The 26694-nt window shown below is 41.1% G+C and overlaps 1 protein-coding gene across 1 annotated transcript in view; it reads right to left on the minus strand.

Annotated features, from left to right (window-relative positions):
- LOC139767311 (histone lysine demethylase PHF8-like) overlaps positions 1-26694 on the minus strand; it is a 130308-nt gene that overhangs the window by 40330 nt on the left and 63284 nt on the right. The window contains exons 13-14 of the mRNA XM_071696581.1: positions 15160-15323; positions 12491-12656 (exon numbers count right to left, since the gene is read on the minus strand). Coding sequence (XP_071552682.1) covers positions 12491-12656; positions 15160-15323 — 330 coding nt within the window. The remainder of the gene's footprint in view (positions 1-12490; positions 12657-15159; positions 15324-26694) is intronic.

Genomic DNA, 26694 nt, shown 5'->3' on the forward strand with positions numbered 1-26694 from the left:
CTTTCACCCTCCTGTATCTCAGGCCCTGATCACTTAAAATCTTTTTCACTCCATCCTTCCACCTCCAATTTGGTCTCCCACTTCTTGTTCCCTCCACCTCTGGCACATACATCCTCTTGGTCAATCTTTCCTCACTCGTTCTCTCCACATGACCAAACCATTTCAATAAACCCTCTTCTGCTCTCTCAACCACACTCTTTTTATTACCACACATCTCTCCTACCCTTGCAATACTTACTCGATCAAACAACCTCACACCACATATTGTCCTCAAATGTTTCATTTCTAACACATCCACCCTCCTCTGCATAACCCTATCTATAGCCCACGCCTCGAAACCATATAGCATTGTTGGAACCACTATTCCTTCAAACATATCCATTTTTGCTCCCCAATATAACATTCTTGCCTTCCAAACGTTCTGCAATGCTCCCAGAACCTTTCGACCCCTCACCCACCCTGTGACTCACTTCCGCTTCCATGGTTCCATCCACTGCTAAATCCAGTCACAGACATCTGAAACACTTCACTTCCTCCAGTTTTTCTCCATTCAAACTTACCTCCCAATTAACTTATACCTCAACCCTACTGAACCTAATAACCTTGCTCTCAGATTTCTTCTTTCACACACTTTACCAAACTCAGTCAAAAACTTCTGCAGAAGCTCACACGAATCAGCCACCAGCACTGTATCATCAGCGAACAACTTCCTTCCTTCCCAAGCCCTCTAATCCACAACAGACTGCATACTTGCCCCACTCTCCAAAACTCTCGCATTCACCTCCCTAACAACCCCATCCATAAACAAATTAAACAACCATGCAGACATCATGCACCCCGGCCGTAAACCGACATTCACTGGGAACCAATCACTTTCCTCTCTTCCTACTCACACACATGCCTTATATTACATCCTTGATAAAAACATTTACTCTCAGATTTCTTCTTTCACACACTTTACCAAATTCAGTCAAAAACTTCTGCAGAAACTCACAAGAATCAGCCACCAGCACTGTATTATCAGTGAACAACAACTGACTCACTTCCCAAGTCCTCTCATCCACAACAGACTGCATACTTGCCCCTCTCTCCAAAACTCTTGCATTCACCTCCCTAACAACCCCATCCATAAACAAATTAAACAACCATGCACCCCTGCCGCAAACTGACATTCACTGGGAACTAATCACATTCCTCTCTTCCTACTCACACACATGCCTTATATGACATCCTTGATAAAAACTTCACTGCTTCTAGCAACTTACCTCCCACACCATATACTCTTAATACCTTCCACAAAGCATCTCTATCAACTCTATCATATGCCTTCTTCAGATCCATAAATGCTACTTACAAATCCATCTGTTTTTCTCAGTATTTCTCACATACATTCTTCAAACGAAACACCTAATCCACACATCCTCTAACCACTTCTGAAACCACAATGTTCTTCCCCAATCTAATGATCTGTACATACCTTCACCCTCTCAATCAATACCCTCCCATATAATTTCCCAGGAATACTCAACAAACTTATACCTCTGTAATTTGAACATTCACCTTTATCCCCTTTGCCTTTGTACAATGGCACTATGCATGCATTCCACGAATCCTCAGGCACTTCACCATGAACCATACATACACTGAATATCCTTACCAACCAGTCAACAACACAGTTATCCCCTTTTTTAATAAATTCCAATGCAATACCATCCAATCCCACCACCTTGCCAACTTTCATCTTCCGCAATGCTTTCACTACCTCCTCTCTGTTCACCAAACCATTCTCCCAGGCCTTCTCACTTCGCACACCACCATGACCAAAACTCCTTATAACTGCCACTCTATCATCAAACACATTCAATGAACTTTCAAAATACTCACTGCATCCCCTCACTTCATCACTACTTGTTATTACCTCCCCATTAGCACCCTTCACCTATGTTCCCATTTGTTCTCTTGTCTTAGGCACTTTATTTACCTTCTTTTCATTCTCCCTAAAATCTAATGATTGTCTCTAACTCCAACTCTCATTTGCCCTCTTTTTCACCTCTTGTACCTTGACCTCCTGCCTCTTTCTTTTATACATAATCTTACATATCATTATCACTATTCACATATTTACATATTCATACTTGCAGAACATTACTTACATAAATGAAAAATAATCTAATCTCCATCATGTGAGCAAAGGAGGCTATTCTTATTACTGTCTTTAACACTCTACCAAGAACAAAAGTAAGACATGAATGGTGGTTTGAAATGCATTTTCCATCTCAATTTTTGAAAATTGGTCTTACATAAGCAAGCTTCCAGTATTCTGGAAATCAACTGCAATTAATTTTTTTGGCATATTTTGATAATCAGAAAAGCTATTTCCTTGGTATCTTCTTACAATAATCTTGGGTAGATATTGTCTAGACTTGTTTGGATTTAGTATAACTAAGTATTAAAGTGAAAGCTTTGCGGAAGATGAAAGTCAGCATGGCGGTGGGTTTGGATGGTACTGCAGTGGAATTTATCAATAAAAGGGGGTGACAGTGTTGTTGACTGGTTGGTGAGGATATTCAATGTATGTATGGTTCATGGTCAAGTGCATAAGGATTGGCAGAATGCATGCATAGTGCCAATGTACAAAGGCAAAGGGGATAAAGGTAAGTTGTTCAAATTACAGAGGTACAAGTTTGTCAAGTATTCCTGGGAAATCATAAGGGAGAGTATTGATTGAGAGCGTGAAGGCATATACACGGCATCAGATTGGGGAAGAGCAGTGTGGTTTCATAAACGGTAGAGGATGTGTGGATCAGGTGTTTGCTTTGAAGAATGTATGTGAGAAATATTTAAAAAACAGATGGTTTTTTATGTAGCATTTATGGATCTGGAGAAGGCATATGATAGAGTTAATAGAGATGCTCTGTGGAAGGTATTAAGAGTATATGGTGCGGGAGGTAAGTTGCTAGAAGCAGTGAAAAGTTTTTATCGAGGATGCAAGGCATGTGTATGAGTATAAAGAGAGGAAAGTGATTGGTTCCCAGTGAATGTCAGTTTGCGTCAGGGGTGTGTGACATCTCCATGGTCTTTTGATTTGTTTATAGATGGAGTTGTTAGGAAGGTGAATGCAAGAGTTTCGGAGAGAGGGGCAAGTATGCAGTCTGTTTTGGATGAGAGGGCTTGGGAAGTGAGTCAGTTGTTCTTTGATGATACAGTGCTGGTGGCTGCTTTGGGTGAGAAACTGCAGAAGCTGGTGACTGAGTCTGGTAAAGTGTGTGAAAGAAGAAAGCTGAAAATAACTGTAAATAAGAGCAAGATCATTAGGTTCAGAAGGAATGAGGGACAAGTCAACAGGGAGGTAAGTTTGAATGGAGAAAAACTGGGGGAAGTGAAGTGTTTTAGATATCTGGGAACGGATCTTGCAGCAGACAGAACCATGGAAGCGGAAGTGAGTCACAGGGTGGGAGAGGGGTCGAAGGTTCTGGGAGCGTTGAAGAATTTGTGGAAGGCAAGAACGAACATTATCTCAGAAAGCAAAAGTGGGTATGTTTGATGGAATATACATTGTGGTTCAAACAATGTTATATGGTTGCGAGGTGTGGGCTATAGATAGGGTTGTGCGAAGGAGGGTGGATGTGTTGGAAATAAGATGTTTCAGGACAACATGTGGTTTGAGGTGGCTTGATCAAGTAATTAATGAAAGGGTGAGAGAGATGTGTGGTAATAAAAAGAGTGTGGTTGAGAGAGCAGAAGAGGGTGTATTGAAATGTTTTGGTCACATGGAGAGAATGAGTGAGGAAAGATTGACAAAGAGGATATATGTGTCAGAGGTGGAGGGAACGAGGAGAAGTGGGAGACCAAATTGGAGGTGGAAGGATAGAGTGAAAAAGATTTTGGGTGATTGGGGCCTGAACATGCAGGAGGGGGAAAGGCGTGCAAGGAATAGAGTGAATTGGAATGATGTGGTATACCGGGGTCGATGTGCTGTCAATGGATTGAACCAGGGCATGTGAAGCATCTGGGGGTAAACCATGGAAAGTTCTGTGGGGCCTGGATGTGGAGAGGGAGCTGTGGTTTTGGTGCATTACACATGACAACTAGAGACTGAGTGTGAACGAATGAGGCCTTTGATATCTTTCCCTAGTGCTACCTTGCACGCATGCAGGGGAAGGGGGGTGCCACTTCATGTGTGGCGGGGTGGCGGCGGGAATGGATGAAGGCATCATGTATGAATATGGACATGAGTATATATGTATATGTCTGTGTATATATATGTATGTATACGATGAAATGTATAGGTATACATATGTGCATGCGTGGGCGTTTATGTATATACATGTGTATGTGGGAGGACTGGGCCATTCTTTCGTCTGTTTCCTTGAGCTACCTCGCTACATGGAAAACAGCAACAAAGTATAATAAATAAAATTAAATAAGTATTAAAATACTTCATGGAATTCAACATGCCTCATGTTCAACTGCTCTTTTTCAGTTTCCAAAAATACATTCTTTGATTGTGGTATATCATACAACTTTTCAGAAGGAAACACTGAATCAAAACACTTACCTAAAAGAGAAGCAATTCCTTAATCATTGCTTGTTAAGGTGTCATTTTCATTGATAATGGGTCAAAAGCACCCTCAATTTTACCTCTACTACATTAGCCCGTTTTTAGCCCTTTTCATGCTTTGGACAAAATCTACTCCTGTACAGCAGGGTGGTATGAATGTCAATCTATACACACAACTTCCTGCCAAAAGTTGAATCCTGCATTCATAATAAGTTTTGTTGGCTAGCCAGAGATAGCAACTCAAATAAAAGATGACTTACTGGAGCTGCCTGGAGGCCTCAGTGCCTTTTAATGAATAGTATAGAGTATCAAGACTCCAGATGTACATATATGGGTAGCCTCTTCCAGCTCTCATTTAAATGGAGATGCACTTAATTATTAACACATTTAAAAGTGAGATTTCAAGACATGCTGGCAGGGCCAATTTCTCCATCTGGACACTTCTTTTTCCTTTTAATACATCCCTTGCCAAAAGTCTGGATGTGGATGACTTAAGATGAACAGTAAGGCAAGTGATAACCATTTAAGTATATTTTCAATACCTCAAACTTCATCAGGTTATCAGTCATCAGAAGGAAGAAAAACAAAAGTGTCCAGGCAGTGAAGTTGGCCTTGCCAGTAAATATTGAAATCTCAATTTTACACACATTTTCTTGTTTCCAAGCAAGAACATGGGCATTTTCTTTTTGATACATGATTAGTTACTAGCATAGAAAAATAACACCCAAAAGAGAAATTGCAAAAGTTGCATCCCTCCACTCTAAATACCATGGAGCACGAGAGGTAACAAATCATGTCATCTAATTTCTACAACTGTACCATGCACAAAAAAATATATCCCCCACCATAAAGGAGCAACAGGATTTAGTTCCACATTTTTTTTTTTTTTTTTTTTTATACCTCGTCGCTGTCTCCCGCGGTTGCGAGGTAGCGCAAGGAAACAGACGAAAGAAATGGCCCAACCCCCCCCATACACATGTACATACACACGTCCACACACGCAAATATACATACCTACACAGCTTTCCATGGTTTACCCCGGACGCTTCACATGCCTTGATTCAATCCACTGACAGCACGTCAACCCCTGTATACCACATCGCTCCAATTCACTCTATTCCTTGCCCTCCTTTCACCCTCCTGCATGTTCAGGCCCCGATCACACAAAATCCTTTTCACTCCATCTTTCCACCTCCAATTTGGTCTCCCTCTTCTCCTCGTTCCCTCCACCTCCGACACATATATCCTCTTGGTCAATCTTCCCTCACTCATTCTCTCCATGTGCCCAAACCATTTCAAAACACCCTCTTCTGCTCTCTCAACCACGCTCTTTTTATTTCCACACATCTCTCTTACCCTTACGTTACTTACTCGATCAAACCACCTCACACCACACATTGTCCTCAAACATCTCATTTCCAGCACATCCATCCTCCTGCGCACAACTCTATCCATAGCCCACGCCTCGCAACCATACAACATTGTTGGAACCACTATTCCTTCAAACATACCCATTTTTGCTTTCCAAGATAATGTTCTCGACTTCCACACATTTTTCAAGGGTCCCAAAATTTTCGCCCCCTCCCCCACCCTATGATCCACTTCCGCTTCCATGGTTCCATCCGCTGACAGATCCACTCCCAGATATCTAAAACACTTCACTTCCTCCAGTTTTTCTCCATTTAAACTCACCTCCCAATTGACTTATACCTCAACCCTACTGAACCTAATAACCTTGCTCTCAGATTTCTTCTTTCACACACTTTACCAAACTCAGTCAAAAACTTCTGCAGAAGCTCACACGAATCAGCCACCAGCACTGTATCATCAGCGAACAACTTCCTTCCTTCCCAAGCCCTCTAATCCACAACAGACTGCATACTTGCCCCACTCTCCAAAACTCTCGCATTCACCTCCCTAACAACCCCATCCATAAACAAATTAAACAACCATGCAGACATCATGCACCCCGGCCGTAAACCGACATTCACTGGGAACCAATCACTTTCCTCTCTTCCTACTCACACACATGCCTTATATTACATCCTTGATAAAAACATTTACTCTCAGATTTCTTCTTTCACACACTTTACCAAATTCAGTCAAAAACTTCTGCAGAAACTCACAAGAATCAGCCACCAGCACTGTATTATCAGCGAACAACAACTGACTCACTTCCCAAGTCCTCTCATCCACAACAGACTGCATACTTGCCCCTCTCTCCAAAACTCTTGCATTCACCTCCCTAACAACCCCATCCATAAACAAATTAAACAACCATGCACCCCTGCCGCAAACTGACATTCACTGGGAACTAATCACATTCCTCTCTTCCTACTCACACACATGCCTTATATGACATCCTTGATAAAAACTTCACTGCTTCTAGCAACTTACCTCCCACACCATATACTCTTAATACCTTCCACAAAGCATCTCTATCAACTCTATCATATGCCTTCTTCAGATCCATAAATGCTACTTACAAATCCATCTGTTTTTCTCAGTATTTCTCACATACATTCTTCAAACGAAACACCTAATCCACACATCCTCTAACCACTTCTGAAACCACAATGTTCTTCCCCAATCTAATGATCTGTACATACCTTCACCCTCTCAATCAATACCCTCCTATATAATTTCCCAGGAATACTCAACAAACTTATACCTCTGTAATTTGAACATTCACCTTTATCCCCTTTGCCTTTGTACAATGGCACTATGCATGCATTCCACGAATCCTCAGGCACTTCACCATGAACCATACATACACTGAATATCCTTACCAACCAGTCAACAACACAGTTATCCCCTTTTTTAATAAATTCCAATGCAATACCATCCAATCCCACCACCTTGCCAACTTTCATCTTCCGCAATGCTTTCACTACCTCCTCTCTGTTCACCAAACCATTCTCCCAGGCCTTCTCACTTCGCACACCACCATGACCAAAACTCCTTATAACTGCCACTCTATCATCAAACACATTCAATGAACTTTCCAAAATACTCACTGCATCCCCTCACTTCATCACTACTTGTTATTACCTCCCCATTAGCACCCTTCACCTATGTTCCCATTTGTTCTCTTGTCTTAGGCACTTTATTTACCTTCTTTTCATTCTCCCTAAAATCTAATGATTGTCTCTAACTCCAACTCTCATTTGCCCTCTTTTTCACCTCTTGTACTTGACCTCCTGCCTCTTTCTTTTATACATAATCTTACATATCATTATCACTATTCACATATTTACATATTCATACTTGCAGAACATTACTTACATAAATGAAAAATAATCTAATCTCCATCATGTGAGCAAAGGAGGCTATTCTTATTACTGTCTTTAACACTCTACCAAGAACAAAAGTAAGACATGAATGGTGGTTTGAAATGCATTTTCCATCTCAATTTTTGAAAATTGGTCTTACATAAGCAAGCTTCCAGTATTCTGGAAATCAACTGCAATTAATTTTTTTGGCATATTTTGATAATCAGAAAAGCTATTTCCTTGGTATCTTCTTACAATAATCTTGGGTAGATATTGTCTAGACTTGTTTGGATTTAGTATAACTAAGTATTAAAGTGAAAGCTTTGCGGAAGATGAAAGTCAGCATGGCGGTGGGTTTGGATGGTACTGCAGTGGAATTTATCAATAAAAGGGGGTGACAGTGTTGTTGACTGGTTGGTGAGGATATTCAATGTATGTATGGTTCATGGTCAAGTGCATAAGGATTGGCAGAATGCATGCATAGTGCCAATGTACAAAGGCAAAGGGGATAAAGGTAAGTTGTTCAAATTACAGAGGTACAAGTTTGTCAAGTATTCCTGGGAAATCATAAGGGAGAGTATTGATTGAGAGCGTGAAGGCATATACACGGCATCAGATTGGGGAAGAGCAGTGTGGTTTCATAAACGGTAGAGGATGTGTGGATCAGGTGTTTGCTTTGAAGAATGTATGTGAGAAATATTTAAAAAACAGATGGTTTTTTATGTAGCATTTATGGATCTGGAGAAGGCATATGATAGAGTTAATAGAGATGCTCTGTGGAAGGTATTAAGAGTATATGGTGCGGGAGGTAAGTTGCTAGAAGCAGTGAAAAGTTTTTATCGAGGATGCAAGGCATGTGTATGAGTATAAAGAGAGGAAAGTGATTGGTTCCCAGTGAATGTCAGTTTGCGTCAGGGGTGTGTGACATCTCCATGGTCTTTTGATTTGTTTATAGATGGAGTTGTTAGGAAGGTGAATGCAAGAGTTTCGGAGAGAGGGGCAAGTATGCAGTCTGTTTTGGATGAGAGGGCTTGGGAAGTGAGTCAGTTGTTCTTTGATGATACAGTGCTGGTGGCTGCTTTGGGTGAGAAACTGCAGAAGCTGGTGACTGAGTCTGGTAAAGTGTGTGAAAGAAGAAAGCTGAAAATAACTGTAAATAAGAGCAAGATCATTAGGTTCAGAAGGAATGAGGGACAAGTCAACAGGGAGGTAAGTTTGAATGGAGAAAAACTGGGGGAAGTGAAGTGTTTTAGATATCTGGGAACGGATCTTGCAGCAGACAGAACCATGGAAGCGGAAGTGAGTCACAGGGTGGGAGAGGGGTCGAAGGTTCTGGGAGCGTTGAAGAATTTGTGGAAGGCAAGAACGAACATTATCTCAGAAAGCAAAAGTGGGTATGTTTGATGGAATATACATTGTGGTTCAAACAATGTTATATGGTTGCGAGGTGTGGGCTATAGATAGGGTTGTGCGAAGGAGGGTGGATGTGTTGGAAATAAGATGTTTCAGGACAACATGTGGTTTGAGGTGGCTTGATCAAGTAATTAATGAAAGGGTGAGAGAGATGTGTGGTAATAAAAAGAGTGTGGTTGAGAGAGCAGAAGAGGGTGTATTGAAATGTTTTGGTCACATGGAGAGAATGAGTGAGGAAAGATTGACAAAGAGGATATATGTGTCAGAGGTGGAGGGAACGAGGAGAAGTGGGAGACCAAATTGGAGGTGGAAGGATAGAGTGAAAAAGATTTTGGGTGATTGGGGCCTGAACATGCAGGAGGGGGAAAGGCGTGCAAGGAATAGAGTGAATTGGAATGATGTGGTATACCGGGGTCGATGTGCTGTCAATGGATTGAACCAGGGCATGTGAAGCATCTGGGGGTAAACCATGGAAAGTTCTGTGGGGCCTGGATGTGGAGAGGGAGCTGTGGTTTTGGTGCATTACACATGACAACTAGAGACTGAGTGTGAACGAATGAGGCCTTTGATATCTTTCCCTAGTGCTACCTTGCACGCATGCAGGGGAAGGGGGGTGCCACTTCATGTGTGGCGGGGTGGCGGCGGGAATGGATGAAGGCATCATGTATGAATATGGACATGAGTATATATGTATATGTCTGTGTATATATATGTATGTATACGATGAAATGTATAGGTATACATATGTGCATGCGTGGGCGTTTATGTATATACATGTGTATGTGGGAGGACTGGGCCATTCTTTCGTCTGTTTCCTTGAGCTACCTCGCTACATGGAAAACAGCAACAAAGTATAATAAATAAAATTAAATAAGTATTAAAATACTTCATGGAATTCAACATGCCTCATGTTCAACTGCTCTTTTTCAGTTTCCAAAAATACATTCTTTGATTGTGGTATATCATACAACTTTTCAGAAGGAAACACTGAATCAAAACACTTACCTAAAAGAGAAGCAATTCCTTAATCATTGCTTGTTAAGGTGTCATTTTCATTGATAATGGGTCAAAAGCACCCTCAATTTTACCTCTACTACATTAGCCCGTTTTTAGCCCTTTTCATGCTTTGGACAAAATCTACTCCTGTACAGCAGGGTGGTATGAATGTCAATCTATACACACAACTTCCTGCCAAAAGTTGAATCCTGCATTCATAATAAGTTTTGTTGGCTAGCCAGAGATAGCAACTCAAATAAAAGATGACTTACTGGAGCTGCCTGGAGGCCTCAGTGCCTTTTAATGAATAGTATAGAGTATCAAGACTCCAGATGTACATATATGGGTAGCCTCTTCCAGCTCTCATTTAAATGGAGATGCACTTAATTATTAACACATTTAAAAGTGAGATTTCAAGACATGCTGGCAGGGCCAATTTCTCCATCTGGACACTTCTTTTTCCTTTTAATACATCCCTTGCCAAAAGTCTGGATGTGGATGACTTAAGATGAACAGTAAGGCAAGTGATAACCATTTAAGTATATTTTCAATACCTCAAACTTCATCAGGTTATCAGTCATCAGAAGGAAGAAAAACAAAAGTGTCCAGGCAGTGAAGTTGGCCTTGCCAGTAAATATTGAAATCTCAATTTTACACACATTTTCTTGTTTCCAAGCAAGAACATGGGCATTTTCTTTTTGATACATGATTAGTTACTAGCATAGAAAAATAACACCCAAAAGAGAAATTGCAAAAGTTGCATCCCTCCACTCTAAATACCATGGAGCACGAGAGGTAACAAATCATGTCATCTAATTTCTACAACTGTACCATGCACAAAAAAATATATCCCCCACCATAAAGGAGCAACAGGATTTAGTTCCACATTTTTTTTTTTTTTTTTTTTTATACCTCGTCGCTGTCTCCCGCGGTTGCGAGGTAGCGCAAGGAAACAGACGAAAGAAATGGCCCAACCCCCCCATACACATGTACATACACACGTCCACACACGCAAATATACATACCTACACAGCTTTCCATGGTTTACCCCGGACGCTTCACATGCCTTGATTCAATCCACTGACAGCACGTCAACCCCTGTATACCACATCGCTCCAATTCACTCTATTCCTTGCCCTCCTTTCACCCTCCTGCATGTTCAGGCCCCGATCACACAAAATCCTTTTCACTCCATCTTTCCACCTCCAATTTGGTCTCCCTCTTCTCCTCGTTCCCTCCACCTCCGACACATATATCCTCTTGGTCAATCTTCCCTCACTCATTCTCTCCATGTGCCCAAACCATTTCAAAACACCCTCTTCTGCTCTCTCAACCACGCTCTTTTTATTTCCACACATCTCTCTTACCCTTACGTTACTTACTCGATCAAACCACCTCACACCACACATTGTCCTCAAACATCTCATTTCCAGCACATCCATCCTCCTGCGCACAACTCTATCCATAGCCCACGCCTCGCAACCATACAACATTGTTGGAACCACTATTCCTTCAAACATACCCATTTTTGCTTTCCGAGATAATGTTCTCGACTTCCACACATTTTTCAAGGGTCCCAAAATTTTCGCCCCCTCCCCCACCCTATGATCCACTTCCGCTTCCATGGTTCCATCCGCTGACAGATCCACTCCCAGATATCTAAAACACTTCACTTCCTCCAGTTTTTCTCCATTTAAACTCACCTCCCAATTGACTTGACCCTCAACCCTACTGTACCTAATACCACATATAAAACTTAAAATCCTTATTCTAAACAGTAATCGAGGGATTATTTCAGCAGACACTGAATATAGGTATAAAAATTTTAATATACATATTGTGTCAAACAGAAACTGACACAATGATAAAGTAAGTGATGATGGTTAACAGGAAAACCTCCTGCATTGATAACCTGATTAGCTGTGTGATGGTTCTTTGTCTCCTCTAAGGTATTTCTGATATTATCATGATTCCTTGCCACCAAAATTTACCTAAGATATTGTATCACGTCCATGCATATGCACAGAGGAGAAAAGCAATTTACCTAGGATTTGGGATATCATAACCTCCTCAACTATGAAATTCTCCCACAGGGTTTGATAGAAATTTCATTAGTGAAAGACAAAAGGAAATACAGAAAAACATACTCATGTAACAATATCACACAATACCTTTTCCCATTTTTCAAAAGCAGAATTAACAATAGCACATAGGATGTCTCTGGAAAGAAAAGGTGTAATGAACTTACTCTAGATCATCCATGCGAGCAGGAGAGTCCTCATTGAAGTCTGGAGCATATGCAGATGCTCTTAAAAGTTCATCTATACCATTGTGAGCTGGATTGTGTGATGGGGCCACCTCCACCTCCTCTGCCACATCTACTGTTTCACCACATACTACATCTGCTCCTGTCACTATGGAAATAAAGACAGAAACAAGTGTGAGCAAATGCAGCCTCTCTTCGTCTGTTCCTAGTGCTACCTATCAAACACTGGAAATGGTGATTAAATGTGGAAAAAAAATTTCTTTGACATCTTGTCAAATTTCATTTATTGACAAAAACAAATTACTTGAGTTAGAATTCCCATCAAATTTTCCTTAAAACACAGATTCTTTAAATCTTACCAGCATGATTACAAATCAGCATAAGAACATGATAACTATAATGTATTTCAAATTCTCAATGTCAATGGACTGAAGCAGGGCATGTGAAATGTCTGGGGTAAACCATGGAAAGGTCTGTGGGGCCTGGATATGGAGTATACCACATCGTTCCAATTCATTCTATTCCTTGCACGCCTTTCACCCTCCTGCATGTTCAGGCCCCGATCACTCAAAATCTTTTTCACTCCATCTTTCCACCTCCAATTTGGTCTCCCACTTTTTGTTCCCTTCACCTCTGACACATATATCCTCTTGGTCAATCTTTCCTCACTCATTCTCTCGATGCAACCAAACCATTTCAAAACACCCTCTTCTGCTCTCTCAACCACATTCTTTTTATTACCACACATCTTTCTTACCCTTTCATTACTTAATCGATCAAACCACCTCACATTACATATTGTCCTCAAACATCTCATTTCCAGCACATCCACCCTCCGCTGCACAACTCTATCTATAGCCCACACCTCGCAACCACATAACATTGTTGGAAACCACTATTCCTTCAAACATACCTATTTTTGCTTTCCGAGATAATGTTCTTGACTTCCACACATTTTTCAATGCCCCCAGAACTTTCGAACCCTCCCACCCTATGACTCACTTCCGCTTCCATGATTCCATCCGCTGCCAAATCCACTCCCAGATATCTAAAACACTTCACTTCCTCCAGTTTTTCTCCATTCAAAGATACCTCCCAACTGACTTATCCCTCAACCTTACTGTACCTATTAAATAACCTTGCTCTTATTCACATTTACTCTCAGCTTTCTTCTTTCACACACTTTACCAAACTCAGACACCAGTTTTTGCAGTTTCTCACATGAATCAGCCACCAGTGCTGTATCATCAGCGAACAACAACTGACTCACTTCCCAAGCTCTCTCATCCACAACAGACTGCATACTTGCCCCTCTTTCCAAAACTCTTGCATACATTTCCCTATCAACCCCATCCATGAACAAATTAAACAACCATAGAGACATCACGCACCCCTGCCGCAAACCGACATTCACTGAGAACCAATCACTTTCCTCTCTCCCTACTTGTACACATGCCTTACATCCTCAATAAGAACTTTTCACTGCTTCAAACAACTTGCCTCCCACACCATATATATCTAATACCCTCCACAGAGCATCTCTATCAACTCTATCATATGCCTTCTTCAAATCCATAAATGCTACATACAAATCCATTTGCTTTTCTAAGTATTTCTCACATACATTCTTCAAAGCAAACACCTGATCCAAACATCCTCTACCACTTCTGAAACCACACCGCTCTTCCCCAATCTAATGCTCTGTACATGCCTTCACCCTCTCAATCAATACCCTCCCATATAGTTTACCAGGAATACTCAACAAACTTATACCTCTGTAATTTGAGCACTCACCTTTATCCCCTTTGCCTTCGTACAATGGCACTATGCATGCATTCCGCCAATCCTCAGGCACCTCACCATGAGTCATACATACATTAAATAACTTTACCAACCATTCAACAACACAGTCACCCCCTTTTTTAATAAATTCCACTGCAATATCATCCAAACCCGCTGCCTTGCCGGCTTTCATCTTCTGCAAAGCTTTTACTACCTCTTCTCTGTTTACCAAATCATTCTCCCTAACCCTCTCACTTTGCACACCGCCTTGACCAAAACACCCTATATCTGCCACTCTATCATCAAACACATTCAACAAACCTTCAAAATACTCACTTCATCTCCTTCTTACATCACCACTACTTGTTATCACCTCCCTATTAGCCCCCTTCACTGATGTTCCCATTTGTTCCTTTGTCTTATGCACTTTATTTACCTCCTTCCAAAACATCTTTTTATTCTCCCTAAAATCTAATGCTATTCTCTCACCCCAACTCTCACTTGCCCTCTTTTTCACCTCCTGCCTCTTTCTTTTATACATCTCCCACTCACTTGCATTATTTCCCTGCAAAAATCGTCCAAAAGGCCTCTCTCTTCTCTTTCACTAATAATCTTACTTCTTCATCCCACCACTCACTTCCCTTTCTAATCTACCCACCTCCCACACTTCTCATGCCACAAGCATCTTTTGCGCAAGCCATCATGTATGTGCATGTATGGGCATTTCTGTATATATAAGTGTAGTATGGGCATTTCTGTATTCATAAGTGTATGAGTGGATGGGCCATTCTTCATCTGTTTCCTGGCAATAACTCACTGACGCAGGAAACAGTGATTAAGGATAACAAATAAATAAATAAAAAACTCACAACTAAGCTTGATTTTCAAAGGTTCTTGGGGCTGGATACGAACACCTTTACGTCTTGGAGTTTCATCAATCATAAGGCCAGAGGGTTCACGCTCATCACTGTCACCATCTTCATGAAAGTCATATACGGATTCATTATGCTGTTTAATTTCAATATTCTCATTCCTGTGAAAAGAAATATCTATATTAGGCAATAACTCCAGTCATGAGAGTTTACCAGCTTGCCACAAATATCATACTGTACATGCACATATCATTTAAGCATACTTTCATTTGTGTGTGAATCTACTGGCAATTTGGTCTTGAACATCTTTCTCACTTTTTCACTCTTAAATCTTAACGAACTCTAATCACTGTAAATATCATAAATGGTGCTCACTGCTACTGTTGTGACTAGTGACCAACATGTGGTCTGGAAAGGCTTTTCTAGCTTCTCTATCTATCTATCTATCTATCTATCTATCTATATCTCTGACTCCGATCCCCTTTAAGAACTCCATCAAGGGGATAGCCATGACAATAGAATCTCTATAACAAGTGAACTCCAGTGCTGCTTCTTGGCCTTTAATGTCTCACCCTAAGGCCACTGGCAAAGGGCAAGCATCACACAGTTTACAGAGGCTCCTACATGATGTTCCTAATGACTACTACTACCTAAATGCTCCAGCCAAATATTCCTACCAACTACTATTTCCTAATGTTTCTACCTGATGCTCCTACCTAAATGTCCCTATCTACTACTTCCATCTATTGCTCCAACCATTTTACCAAAAGGCATGGCTAGCACATAGCACTCACTGCAGGAAAATCTAGAGCTATGAAGAATGAGCTGTGTGTAAAGTGTTCCCAAGTCTTACATGTTAAAAGGAGACTGTATGTTTGAGGACACAATGCCAGTAATCCATGTGTAGGTGAAGCAGAAAGAAAAGACAGCTGCCTGGGTCAGAAGACTGCAATTTGACAACCACTGAAGTGCTGGCTCACCATGCATCTGTAACTAACCCTTCTGATACCTAGGCAGGTAGAACTGGTAATATACCTCCCTAGTCACTAGCTGCCTATCAACTACAACCTACACCCCTAACTCTATTTCTTGCAATAATTACCATCCAACTTCTGCCTCCAAATCTTCATTACAGAATATAATCTTGACACTCCATCTTCCATCATCATTTTTTTTTTGTTTAAGGCTCCAGTCAAAGATAAAAATCCACATCAAGGCTGGGCCTTAATTAAAATATAGAGAAAATTATGGAAGGGAAAAAGAAAGGCAAAGGAAAGTATTAAAAAACTTAAGAATTCAGGAGAAAAGTGAAAGGCTTGTCCTTTAAAATGAAAATGTGCCTTGTTATGGTTACTGGGAAAGACACGAAATAGTAAAGTTCTAAAGCTTCGACGTGTTGGGAAAGAAGCAGTTATCAAAACGGCCCACCCTTGAGTTGCCAATGGCCAAGCATAATCATGTGATGCAGCAGCTTGCTGAGTATTGAGTGGTCTAGCTAGTCATGGGGGCACACACGGGAGCAGAAACCAAAGAAATACCTACACAAGGAAAAATAAACCAACGTTGTGGCGTAAAGCAAGAGGGTCAAGTTTGGAAGTTAGCCTGGGACAGTTTATAAGTTGGATTGCCTTTGACTCAACTGTCAAGTAAGGATAAAGAGCTAGAACCACCCCAGAAGTGAGAGCAGTACTCCTTATAAGGACAAATCAATCCTTTGTATAAACATGGCAACTGTTCAGAAGAAAGAAGCTTCGACATCTAAACAGGATACCCAGTTTCTTAGGGGCAGGCTTAATTATTCCCATAATATGGGGTTTCTTAGAAGGAGTGGATGTTAAAGTAACACCAAGTATGTTCACTGACTCAAGTGGTGGAATTACAGAACATCAAAGGAGAGACGAGTTGCCAGGAGTTTTCAATAGCAAGATGGGTAGAGAGTGGGTCTTGGAGGAATTAAACTTAACCAGATTTCATTTACCCTGCTGAGATATGTTGTTCAAGTCTGCATTTACTGAGGAAATTGTGTCAAGACAAGATGCAGATTGAATGAGAGAAGAAGCAGAATTGGTGGATGTGGATGAATGCAGTGTTGAGTCATCAGTGTATGAGTGCATTGCATTACTTGTGGAGGAGAGGAAATCATTGAGAAAAAGGAGAAAAAGTGTAAGGGACAGTACAGAACCTTGAGGGACACCAATGTTGAGGGAGAAAAGGGGGAGGATAATCCATCAACAACCACAGAAATAGATCGGCTAGAGAGGGAGCTAGATATGAACAAGCAAACTGAAGGAGGGAAGCCAAAAGAGGGGAACTTAGAGATGAGACCCCGATGCTATACTTTGTCAAAAGCTTTGGATATGTCAAGGGCAACTACACATGACTACCCCAAATCTTTCAGGAATGATGACAAGACATTAGTAAGATAGGAAAGAATATTACCAGTGGATCTCGCCTTACAGAAGACACTGGTGATTTGAGAGAAGACTATGATTTTCAAGGTGTCTAAGATACGGGAGGTGGGGAGGGATGCAAAAACTTTGGAAATGGTAGATCTTAAAGCAATAGGATGATAGTTAGAGGAGTGACAATGGTCACCCATCCTAGGGATGGGATGTATCAATGCACTCTTCCAAGAATAAAAAGCTTTGATTTTTAAACAGAAATGGAAAAACAAGCAAAAGCAGGTGCAAGTTCAGAGGCACAATCTTTCAGTACACATGGATGGAACATCAGGACCATATGCCTTGCTTGTGTCCAGAGAGAAAAGCAATTTTCAGACAGTCCAAAAGGAGAACACAGGAAGAGGCATAGGATTAGCAAGAGGAGCATCAGGGGGTAAATGTACATCACTGTCATTCAAGGTGGAATTAGAAGAGAAATGGGAACCAAACACAGTTGCTTTGTCTACAGCAGAGACGGCTATAGTGCTGTCAGAACAAAATAGTCAAGGAAAGGTAAAGCAATAAAAGTTGTTTTGTTATGAGATGCCCTTAACTAAAGACCAGAAAGACCTATCAGTGGATGCCAAGGAGAGATTATCACACTTCCTTTGAATAAAGGAACACTTTGCCTCACACAACATGCTTGCAGTAATTATGGGCAGTGATAAAGCTGAATGAGAGCCAAAGGAAGAAGAGTTTTTCCAAGCCTGATATGTCTGATCCCTTGCCTGAATGACCTCAGAACAGGAATGATTGAACCACAGATTTAATGAAGAGTGTGTCTTGGAGGAAGAAAGGATAAATGCTTCCATTCCCATAACAATAACCTCTGCTATGCATTTGGCAGAGACAAAAGCATCACCACATAAAAGATAGTAATTTACCCAAGGAAAGTCAAAAAGAAGTTACATAAGTCATTCTAGTCAGCTTTGTTGAGGTGTGAGCATTTTCAAATTTTTTCCTAATTCTATACAATCATTTCCTAACATCTACTATTCATCATTATTTATTATACTTTGTCGCTGTCTCCCTCATCAGCGAGGTAGAGCAAGAAAACAGATGAAAGGATGGCCCAACCCACCCACATACACATGTATATACATACACGTCCACATACGCACACACACACAACTATACATTTCAATGTATACATATATAAACATACACAGACATATACATATAAACACATGTACATACTTCATACTTGCTGCCTTTATTCATTTCCGTCACCACCCCACCACGCATGAAATGACAACCCCCTCCCCCTGCATATGCATGACAACCCCCTCCCCCTGCATGTGCACGAAGTAGCGCTAGGAAAAGACAACAAAGGCCACATTCGTTCACAATCAGTCTCTAGCTGTCATGTATAATGCACTGAAACCACAGCTCCCTTTCCACATCCAGGCCCCACAAAACTTTCCATGGTTTACCCCAGACGCTTCACATGCCCTGGTTCAATCCATTGACAGCACATCGACTCCAATATACCACATCGTTCCAATTCACTCTATTACTTGCACGCCTTTCACCCTCCTGCATGTTCAGGCCCCGATAGCTCAAAATATTTTTCACTCCATCTTTCCACCTCCAATTTGGTCTCCCACTTCTCCTCATTTCCTCCACCTCTGACACATATATCCTCTTGGTCAATCTTTCCTCACTCATTCTCTTGATGCAACCAAACCATTTCAAAACACCCTCTTCTGCTCTCTCAACCACACTTTTTATTACCACACATCTCTCTTACCCTTTCATTACTTACTCAATCAAACCACCTCACACCACATACTGTACTCAAACATCTCATTTCCAACACATCCACCTTCCTCCGTACAATTCTATCTATAGCCCACGCCTCGCAACCATATAACATTGTTGGAACCACTATTCCTTCAAACATACCCATTTTTGCTTTCTGAGATAATGTTCTCGCCTTCCACATATTTTTCATCGCTTTCAAAACTTTCGCCCCTTCCCCCACCCTGTGACTCACTTCCGCTTCCATGGTTCCATCCGCTGCCAAATCCACTCCCAGATATCTAAAACACTTCACTTCCTCCAGTTTTTCTCCATTCAAACTTACCTCCCAATTGCTTGTCCCTCAACCCTACTGTTCCTAATAACCATGCTCTTATTCACATTTACTCTCAACTTTCTTCTTTCACACACTTTACCAAACTCAGTCACCAACTTCTGCAGTTTCTCACACGAATCAGCCACCAGCGCTGTATCATCAGTGAACAACAACTGACTCACTTCCCAAGCTCTCTCATCCACAGCAACTGCATACTTGTCCCTCTCCAAAACTCTTGCATTCACCTCCCTAACAACCCCATCCATAAACAAATTAAACAACCATGGAGACATCACGCACCCCTGCTGCAAACCAACATTCACTGAGAACCAATCACTTTCATCTCTTCCTACACGTACACATGCCTTACATCCTCGATATAAACTTTTCACTGCTTCTAACAATTTGCCTCCCACACCATACATTCTTAACACCTTCCAAAGAGCACCTCTATCAACTCCATCATATGCCTTCTCCAGATCCATAAATGCTACATACAAATCCATTGGCTTTTCTAAGTATTTCTCACATACATTCTTCAAAGCAAACACCTGATCCACACATCCTCTACCACTTCTGAAACCACACTGAATTATGACCTGTAAAAGTACACTCTTGTTGCCCTGTATCTTTTCCCAGTATATATATTGTATTCTAACCTTGTGAACACACACACACACACACACACACACACACACACACACACACAAACAAACACCCAGGCTTACACTACATAAGATCTAAACCAGGGTCCATTATAATAGTGTCACAACACCAACTGTGTGAAAGAAGAAAGTTAAGAGTAAATGTGAATAAGAGCAAGGTTATTAGGTACAGTAGGGTTGAGGGTCAAGTCAATTGGGAGGTGAGTTTGAATGGAGAAAAACTGGAGGAAGTGAAGTGTTTTAGATATCTGGGAGTGGATCTGGCAGCGGATGGAACCATGGAAGCGGAAGTGGATCATAGGGTGGGGGAGGGGGCGAAAATTCTGGGAGCCTTGAAGAATGTGTGGAGGTCGAGAAGATTATCTCGGAAAGCAAAAATGGGTATGTTTGAAGGAATAGTGGTTCCAACAATGTTGTATGGTTGCGAGGCTTGGGCTATGGATAGAGTTGTGCGCAGGAGGATGGATGTGCTGGAAATGAGATGTTTGAGGACAATGTGTGGTGTGAGGTGGTTTGATCGAGTAAGTAACGTAAGGGTAAGAGAGATGTGTGGAAATAAAAAGAGCGTGGTTGAGAGAGCAGAAGAGGGTGTTTTGAAATGGTTTAGGCACATGGAGAGAATGAGTGAGGAAAGATTGACCAAGAGGATATATGTGTCGGAGGTGGAGGGAACGAGGAGAAGAGGGAGACCAAATTGGAGGTGGAAAGATGGAGTGAAAAAGATTTTGTGTGATCGGGGCCTGAACATGCAGGAGGGTGAAAGGAGGGCAAGGAATAGAGTGAATTGGAGCGATGTGGCATACCGGGGTTGACGTGATGTCAGTAGATTGAATCGGGGCATGTGAAGCGTCTGGGGTAAGCCATGGAAAGCTGTGTAGGTATGTATATTTTGCGTGTGTGGACGTATGTATATACATGTGTATGGGGGTGGGTTGGGCCATTTCTTTCGTCTGTTTCCTTGCGCTACCTCGCAAACGCGGGAGACAGCGACAAAGCAAAAAAAAAAAAAAAAAAAAAAAAACACCAACTGTGCACTTGTTATGAGCATTAGCTGCCACAGATGGCCAAAACAGTGACCACAATTAGAAAATGCGGTAACATTTTAGACATAGTTTTATCATTTCTTTGTAATCTTAATATATTATACATATGGGATAGAATTTGAATAAAAATGTACAAAATGGTGGATTTAAAGCTATAGATGTAAATGGCAAAAAAAGTAATGGTATATTACACAATATGCTTGTAAGGTGACCTACTCTGATGAGAAGCTGAAACACTCATCAGTATCAGATAATCAATTACAAAATTACAAAACAAACCCCAGGACCCCTTTTATGGACTTCCTCCAGCTCTGAGGTCGCACTCCAATCAAGAGTAATGAAATGATAAACTCCTCTGGAGTGAGAAGTTTCTTGATGAGAATGCTCACCTATTTGTCCACTGATGATGACAAAGCCTCACCAAGGGACATCTCTCAGTCACAGTGTAACTACACACAGGTTAAGCAAGCACCTGCATATGAAGTTACATGACCATATATCAAAGAAGAGGGGTAAAAATCAAATGATTTAAAACTTAACCAATGTATGGTCATGCATAAGTGCACAAACATGAATGTGGATGCCAGAGGTACTAGTTCTTCCCATATTTCACAGAGACAAACTAAAAATGAGAAATTTAAAAGTAGAAAAGCTGAGGAATAAAAGAGTGAGAGTCAGCTTCCACAAGAAGTTAAATGAAAAGCTGAAAGTATCCAAAACATTTCAGAGAATGACTGAGGATGATATGGAGGTAGTTCAAGAGAGTATTATTAGAGGATGCCATGGAAGTAGGGGGCACTACAAGAATAGGCTGTAGAAAGAGAGCTGAAGCATGGTCAAATGAATGAAGTCTTTACAGAGGTTGTGGAATAGACAAATAGCTGAAAGATGAAGCTTAATCCACCATAAAACACTGCTGAATGGAGGGCAAAGAAAGATGAATATAAACGACTCAAGAGAAAAGTTAAAAGGATACAAGAGATGAATAAAAGGAAAGCAATGCATCTCTGAAAAATATATGAGAATTTAAAGAATAATACACCATTCTAGAAGAAGGTTCATAAAAGTGGAAGAGAGATATGCATAAAAAGCTAAAAAGCATCAGTGATGTGTGGGAGAATGCCAGCATGTCGTAGAAGGCGACAAAAAGGGGAGGGAGCAGGGGGCTGGAAATCCTTCCCTCTCGTTTTTTTCTAATTTTCCAAAAGGGGAGTCGAGAGGGGGGCCAAGTGAGGACATTCCCTGAAAGGTTCAGTCCTCTGTTCTTAGTGCTACCTTGCTAATGCAGGAAATGGCAAATAGTATGAAAAAAAAAAAAGAGGAAGAAAGTCATTTCAAAAAGCTAATTGGATGTGAGGGGAGAAAACAGTGTATCCTGGTATAGAAGGGTCATATACATGGAGAAATGAGAATATATGTATGGAAGAGATGAAGCCAAGATAAACAAGGAAGACAAACATTAAAACATATGGCTGGATTCATAAACAAGATGGTGAAGACTGCAGAGGAAGGTTTTGATAAATGGATCTAGAAACTGTGCATGGATACATGTTGTAGAGTTCATGTACCTGAAGAATGGACAAAGGCAGTAGGCATTATGCTGCAAATAAGAAAAGGGAGTAAACTTCACTGTAGGCATTACAGATGTATCTCATTTATACCATGGGTTGTGTTCCATGAAAAAGTTAGTACAAGTGAATTCAGTAAACATAAATGAATACAAGAAGGTAGCAATAGGCAGGCAGCCAACGACAAGGAGGTATGTTACCAGTACTGCCTGTCAGGGTATCTGGAGGGTTAGTGACTGCTGCGTAGTGGGCCAACACCTCAGTGGTCGTCAAGTGGCATTCCTCTGCCCCAGGTAGCTGTCTTTTCTTTCTACATCACCCACATGTGGACTACTAGCATTCTGTTTACAAACATACAATCTCTCCTCTTCACACATAACACTTGATAATACTGAATTCATACAGCTCATTCTTCATAACTCTAAACATTCGTGTGGTGAGCGCTATGCATTAGCCCTGCCTTTTGGCAAATTGGTAGGGAGCAGTTCACAGAAGTAAAAGGTTGGAACACTTAGGCAGGAACATTAGGTAGAAGTAGGAAGCAAGAGCATTAGGTAAATGTAGTTGGATGAAACATTAGTGGGAGCTACTGCAAAACACTGTGCTAGAATTGCCCTCTGCCACTGGCTTATCAGAGGTGAGGCACTAAAGACTAAGCAGCATCTCTGGAGTTTTCTAGTTATGGAGACTCTATTACCATGCCTAACCCCTTGACGGAGTACCATTTGGAACAGGTGTCAGAGATATAGATAGATAGAAAGATTTCCATACTTAAAGAGAAGGTTCCACTCCCAGTCAATATTACCCTTTTGGCAAATATAATGTACTGTATCCCTGGGGATAGGGGAGAAAGAATACTTCCCACGTATTCCCTGCGTGTAGTAGAAGGTGACTAAAAGGGAAGGGAGCGGGGGGCTGGAAATCCTCCCCTCTCATTTTTTTTTAATTTTCCAAAAGAAGGAACAGAGAAGGGGGCCACATGAGGATATTCTCTCAAAGGCCCAGTCCTCTGTTCTAAATGCTACCTCGCTAATGCGGGAAATGGCGAATAGTATTAAAAATAAAAAAAAAAATAAAAAAAAAATTCATTTTCATGAGCACACAAATAACAATGTATCAAATAAAACACCAAATATGAGTATTGATGATAGAGTGGCAGATATATGGTGTTTTGGTCAAGGTGGTGTGCAGAGTGAGAGGGTTAGGGAAAGTGATCTGGTAAACAGAGAAGAGGTAGTAAAAGCTTTGCGGATGATGAAAGCCGGCAAGGCAGCAGGTTTGGATGGCATTGCAGTGGAATTTATTAAAAAAGGGGGTGACTGTATTGCTGACTGGTTGGTAAGGTTATTTAACGTATGTATGATTCATGGTTAGGTGCATGAGGATTGGAAGAATGCTTGCATGGTGTCATTGTACAAAGGCAAAGGGGACAAAGGTTAGTGCTCAAATTACGGAGGTATAAGTTTGTTGAGTATTCATGGGAAATCATAAGGGAGGGTAATGATTGAGAGGGTGAAGGCATGTACACAGCATCAAATTGGGGAAGAGCAGTGTGGTTTCAGAAGTGGTAGAGGATGTGTGGATCAGGTGTTTGCTTTGAAGAATGTATGTGAGAAATACTTAGAAAAGCAAATGGATCTGTATGTAGCATTTATGGGTCTGGAGAAGGCATATGATAGAGTTGATAGAGATGCTCTGTGGAAGGTATTAAGGATATATGGTTTGGGAGGCAAGTTGTTAGAAGCAGTGAAAAGCTTTTATCGAGGATGTAAGGCATGTGTACTTGTAGGAAGAGAGGAAAGTGATTGGTACTCAGTGAATGTAGGTTTGTGACAGGGGTGTGTGATGTCTCCATGGTTGTTTAATTTGTTTATGGATGGGGTTGTTAGGGAGGTGAATGCAAGAGTTTTGGAAAGAGGGGCAAGTATGCAGTCTGTTGAGGATGAGAGAGCTTGGGAAGTGAGTCAGATGTTGTTCGCTGATGATACAGCACTGGTGGCTGATTCGTGTGAGAAACTGCAGAAGCTGGTGACTGAGTTTGGTAAAGTGTGTGAAAGAAGAAAGTTGAGAGTAAATGTGAATAAGAGCAAGGTTATTAGGTACAGTAGGGTTGAGGGTCAAGTCAATTGGGAGGTAAGTTTGAATGGAGAAAAACTGGAGGAAGTGAAGTGTTTTAGATATCTGGGGGTGGATTTGGCAGTGGATGGAACCATGGAAGTGGAAGTGAATCATAGGGTGGGGGAGAGGGCGAAAATTCTGGCAGCCTTGAAGCATGTGTGGAAGTCGAGAACATTATCTCAAAAAGCAAAAATGGGTATGTTTGAAGGAATAGTGGTTCCAACAATGTTATCTGGTTGTGAGGCGTGGGCTATGGATAGAGTTGTGCGCAGGAGGGTGGATGTGCTGGAAATGAGATGGTTGAGGACAATACGTGGTGTGAGGTGGTTTGATTTCGTAAGTAACAATAGGGTAAGAGAGATGTGTGGTAATAAAAAGAGTGTGGTTGAGAGAGCAGAAGACAGTGTTTTGAAATGGTTTGGTCACATGGAGAGAATGAGTGAGGAAAGATTGACCAAGAGGATATATGTGTCAGAGGTGGAGGGAATGAGGAGAAGTGGGAGACCAAATTGGAGGTGGAAAGATGTTGTGAAAAAGATTTTGAGTGATCGGGGCCTGAACATGCAGGAGGGTGAAAAGTGTGCAAGGAATAGAGTGAACTGGAACGTTGTGGTATACTCGGGTTGACGTGCTGTCAATGGATTGAACCAGGGCATGTGAAGCATCTGGGGTAAACCATGGAAAGTTCTGTGGGGCCTGGATGTGGAAAGGGAGCTGTGATTTCGGTGCATTATTACATGACAGCTAGAGACTGAGTGTGAACGAATGTGGCCTTTGTTGTCTTTTCCTAGCGCTACCTCGCATACATGAGGGGGGAGGGGGTTGTTATTTCATGTGTGGCGAGGTGGCGATGGGCATGAATAAAGGCAGACAGTATGAATTATGTACATGTGTATATATGTATATGTCTGTGTGTGTATATATATATGTATACGTTGAGATGTATAGGTATATATACTTGCATGTGTGGACGTGTATGTATATACATGTGTATGTGGGTGGGTTGGGCCAGTTTTTCGTCTGTTTCCTTGTGCTACCTCGCTAACGCGGGAGACAGAGACAAAGCAAAATAAATAAATAAATAGAAATGAGTATTCTCAACTCACCAATAAACTATTTTTTGTAAGGAGAGGTTACCCATCCATGTGGTGATTATCAACAGTTCAAGAGTTACATAAAAGCCTAATGACAAGAAAAGTGCTGAAAAAAATACATAAATAACAAATATTTCGATATGATTTTGCAAGTTTTAGACATGATTCTTGTTCATACAGCAGCAAGTGATGCTCCACTGTGCAACCTCTATCTGCCCATGTAACATACAAATCTAGCATAATTATATTGATGCTTTGATTTTTGGTAATTTCTTTTTTTATTATGACATGTTCAGAGTCCAACATGAGGTAAAGGTAAGGATTTATGATGCCACAGTTGCATCCACTGTGAGGAAAAGGTGAGAATTTTTAATAATGTTACAATGATATCCAGTAAAGAGCAAAGATGAGGATTCATTATGGCACCACAGTGGAATCTAATGTGCACGAAAGTGTTAATCAATATGAAGTGTTAAACTAATAATGTTTAATGTTCAATGCTAGTATGAATTATGTACATGTGTAT

Source organism: Panulirus ornatus, chromosome 59, assembly GCF_036320965.1.
Source record: "Panulirus ornatus isolate Po-2019 chromosome 59, ASM3632096v1, whole genome shotgun sequence".
In the NCBI taxonomy this organism is placed as follows: domain Eukaryota; kingdom Metazoa; phylum Arthropoda; class Malacostraca; order Decapoda; family Palinuridae; genus Panulirus; species Panulirus ornatus.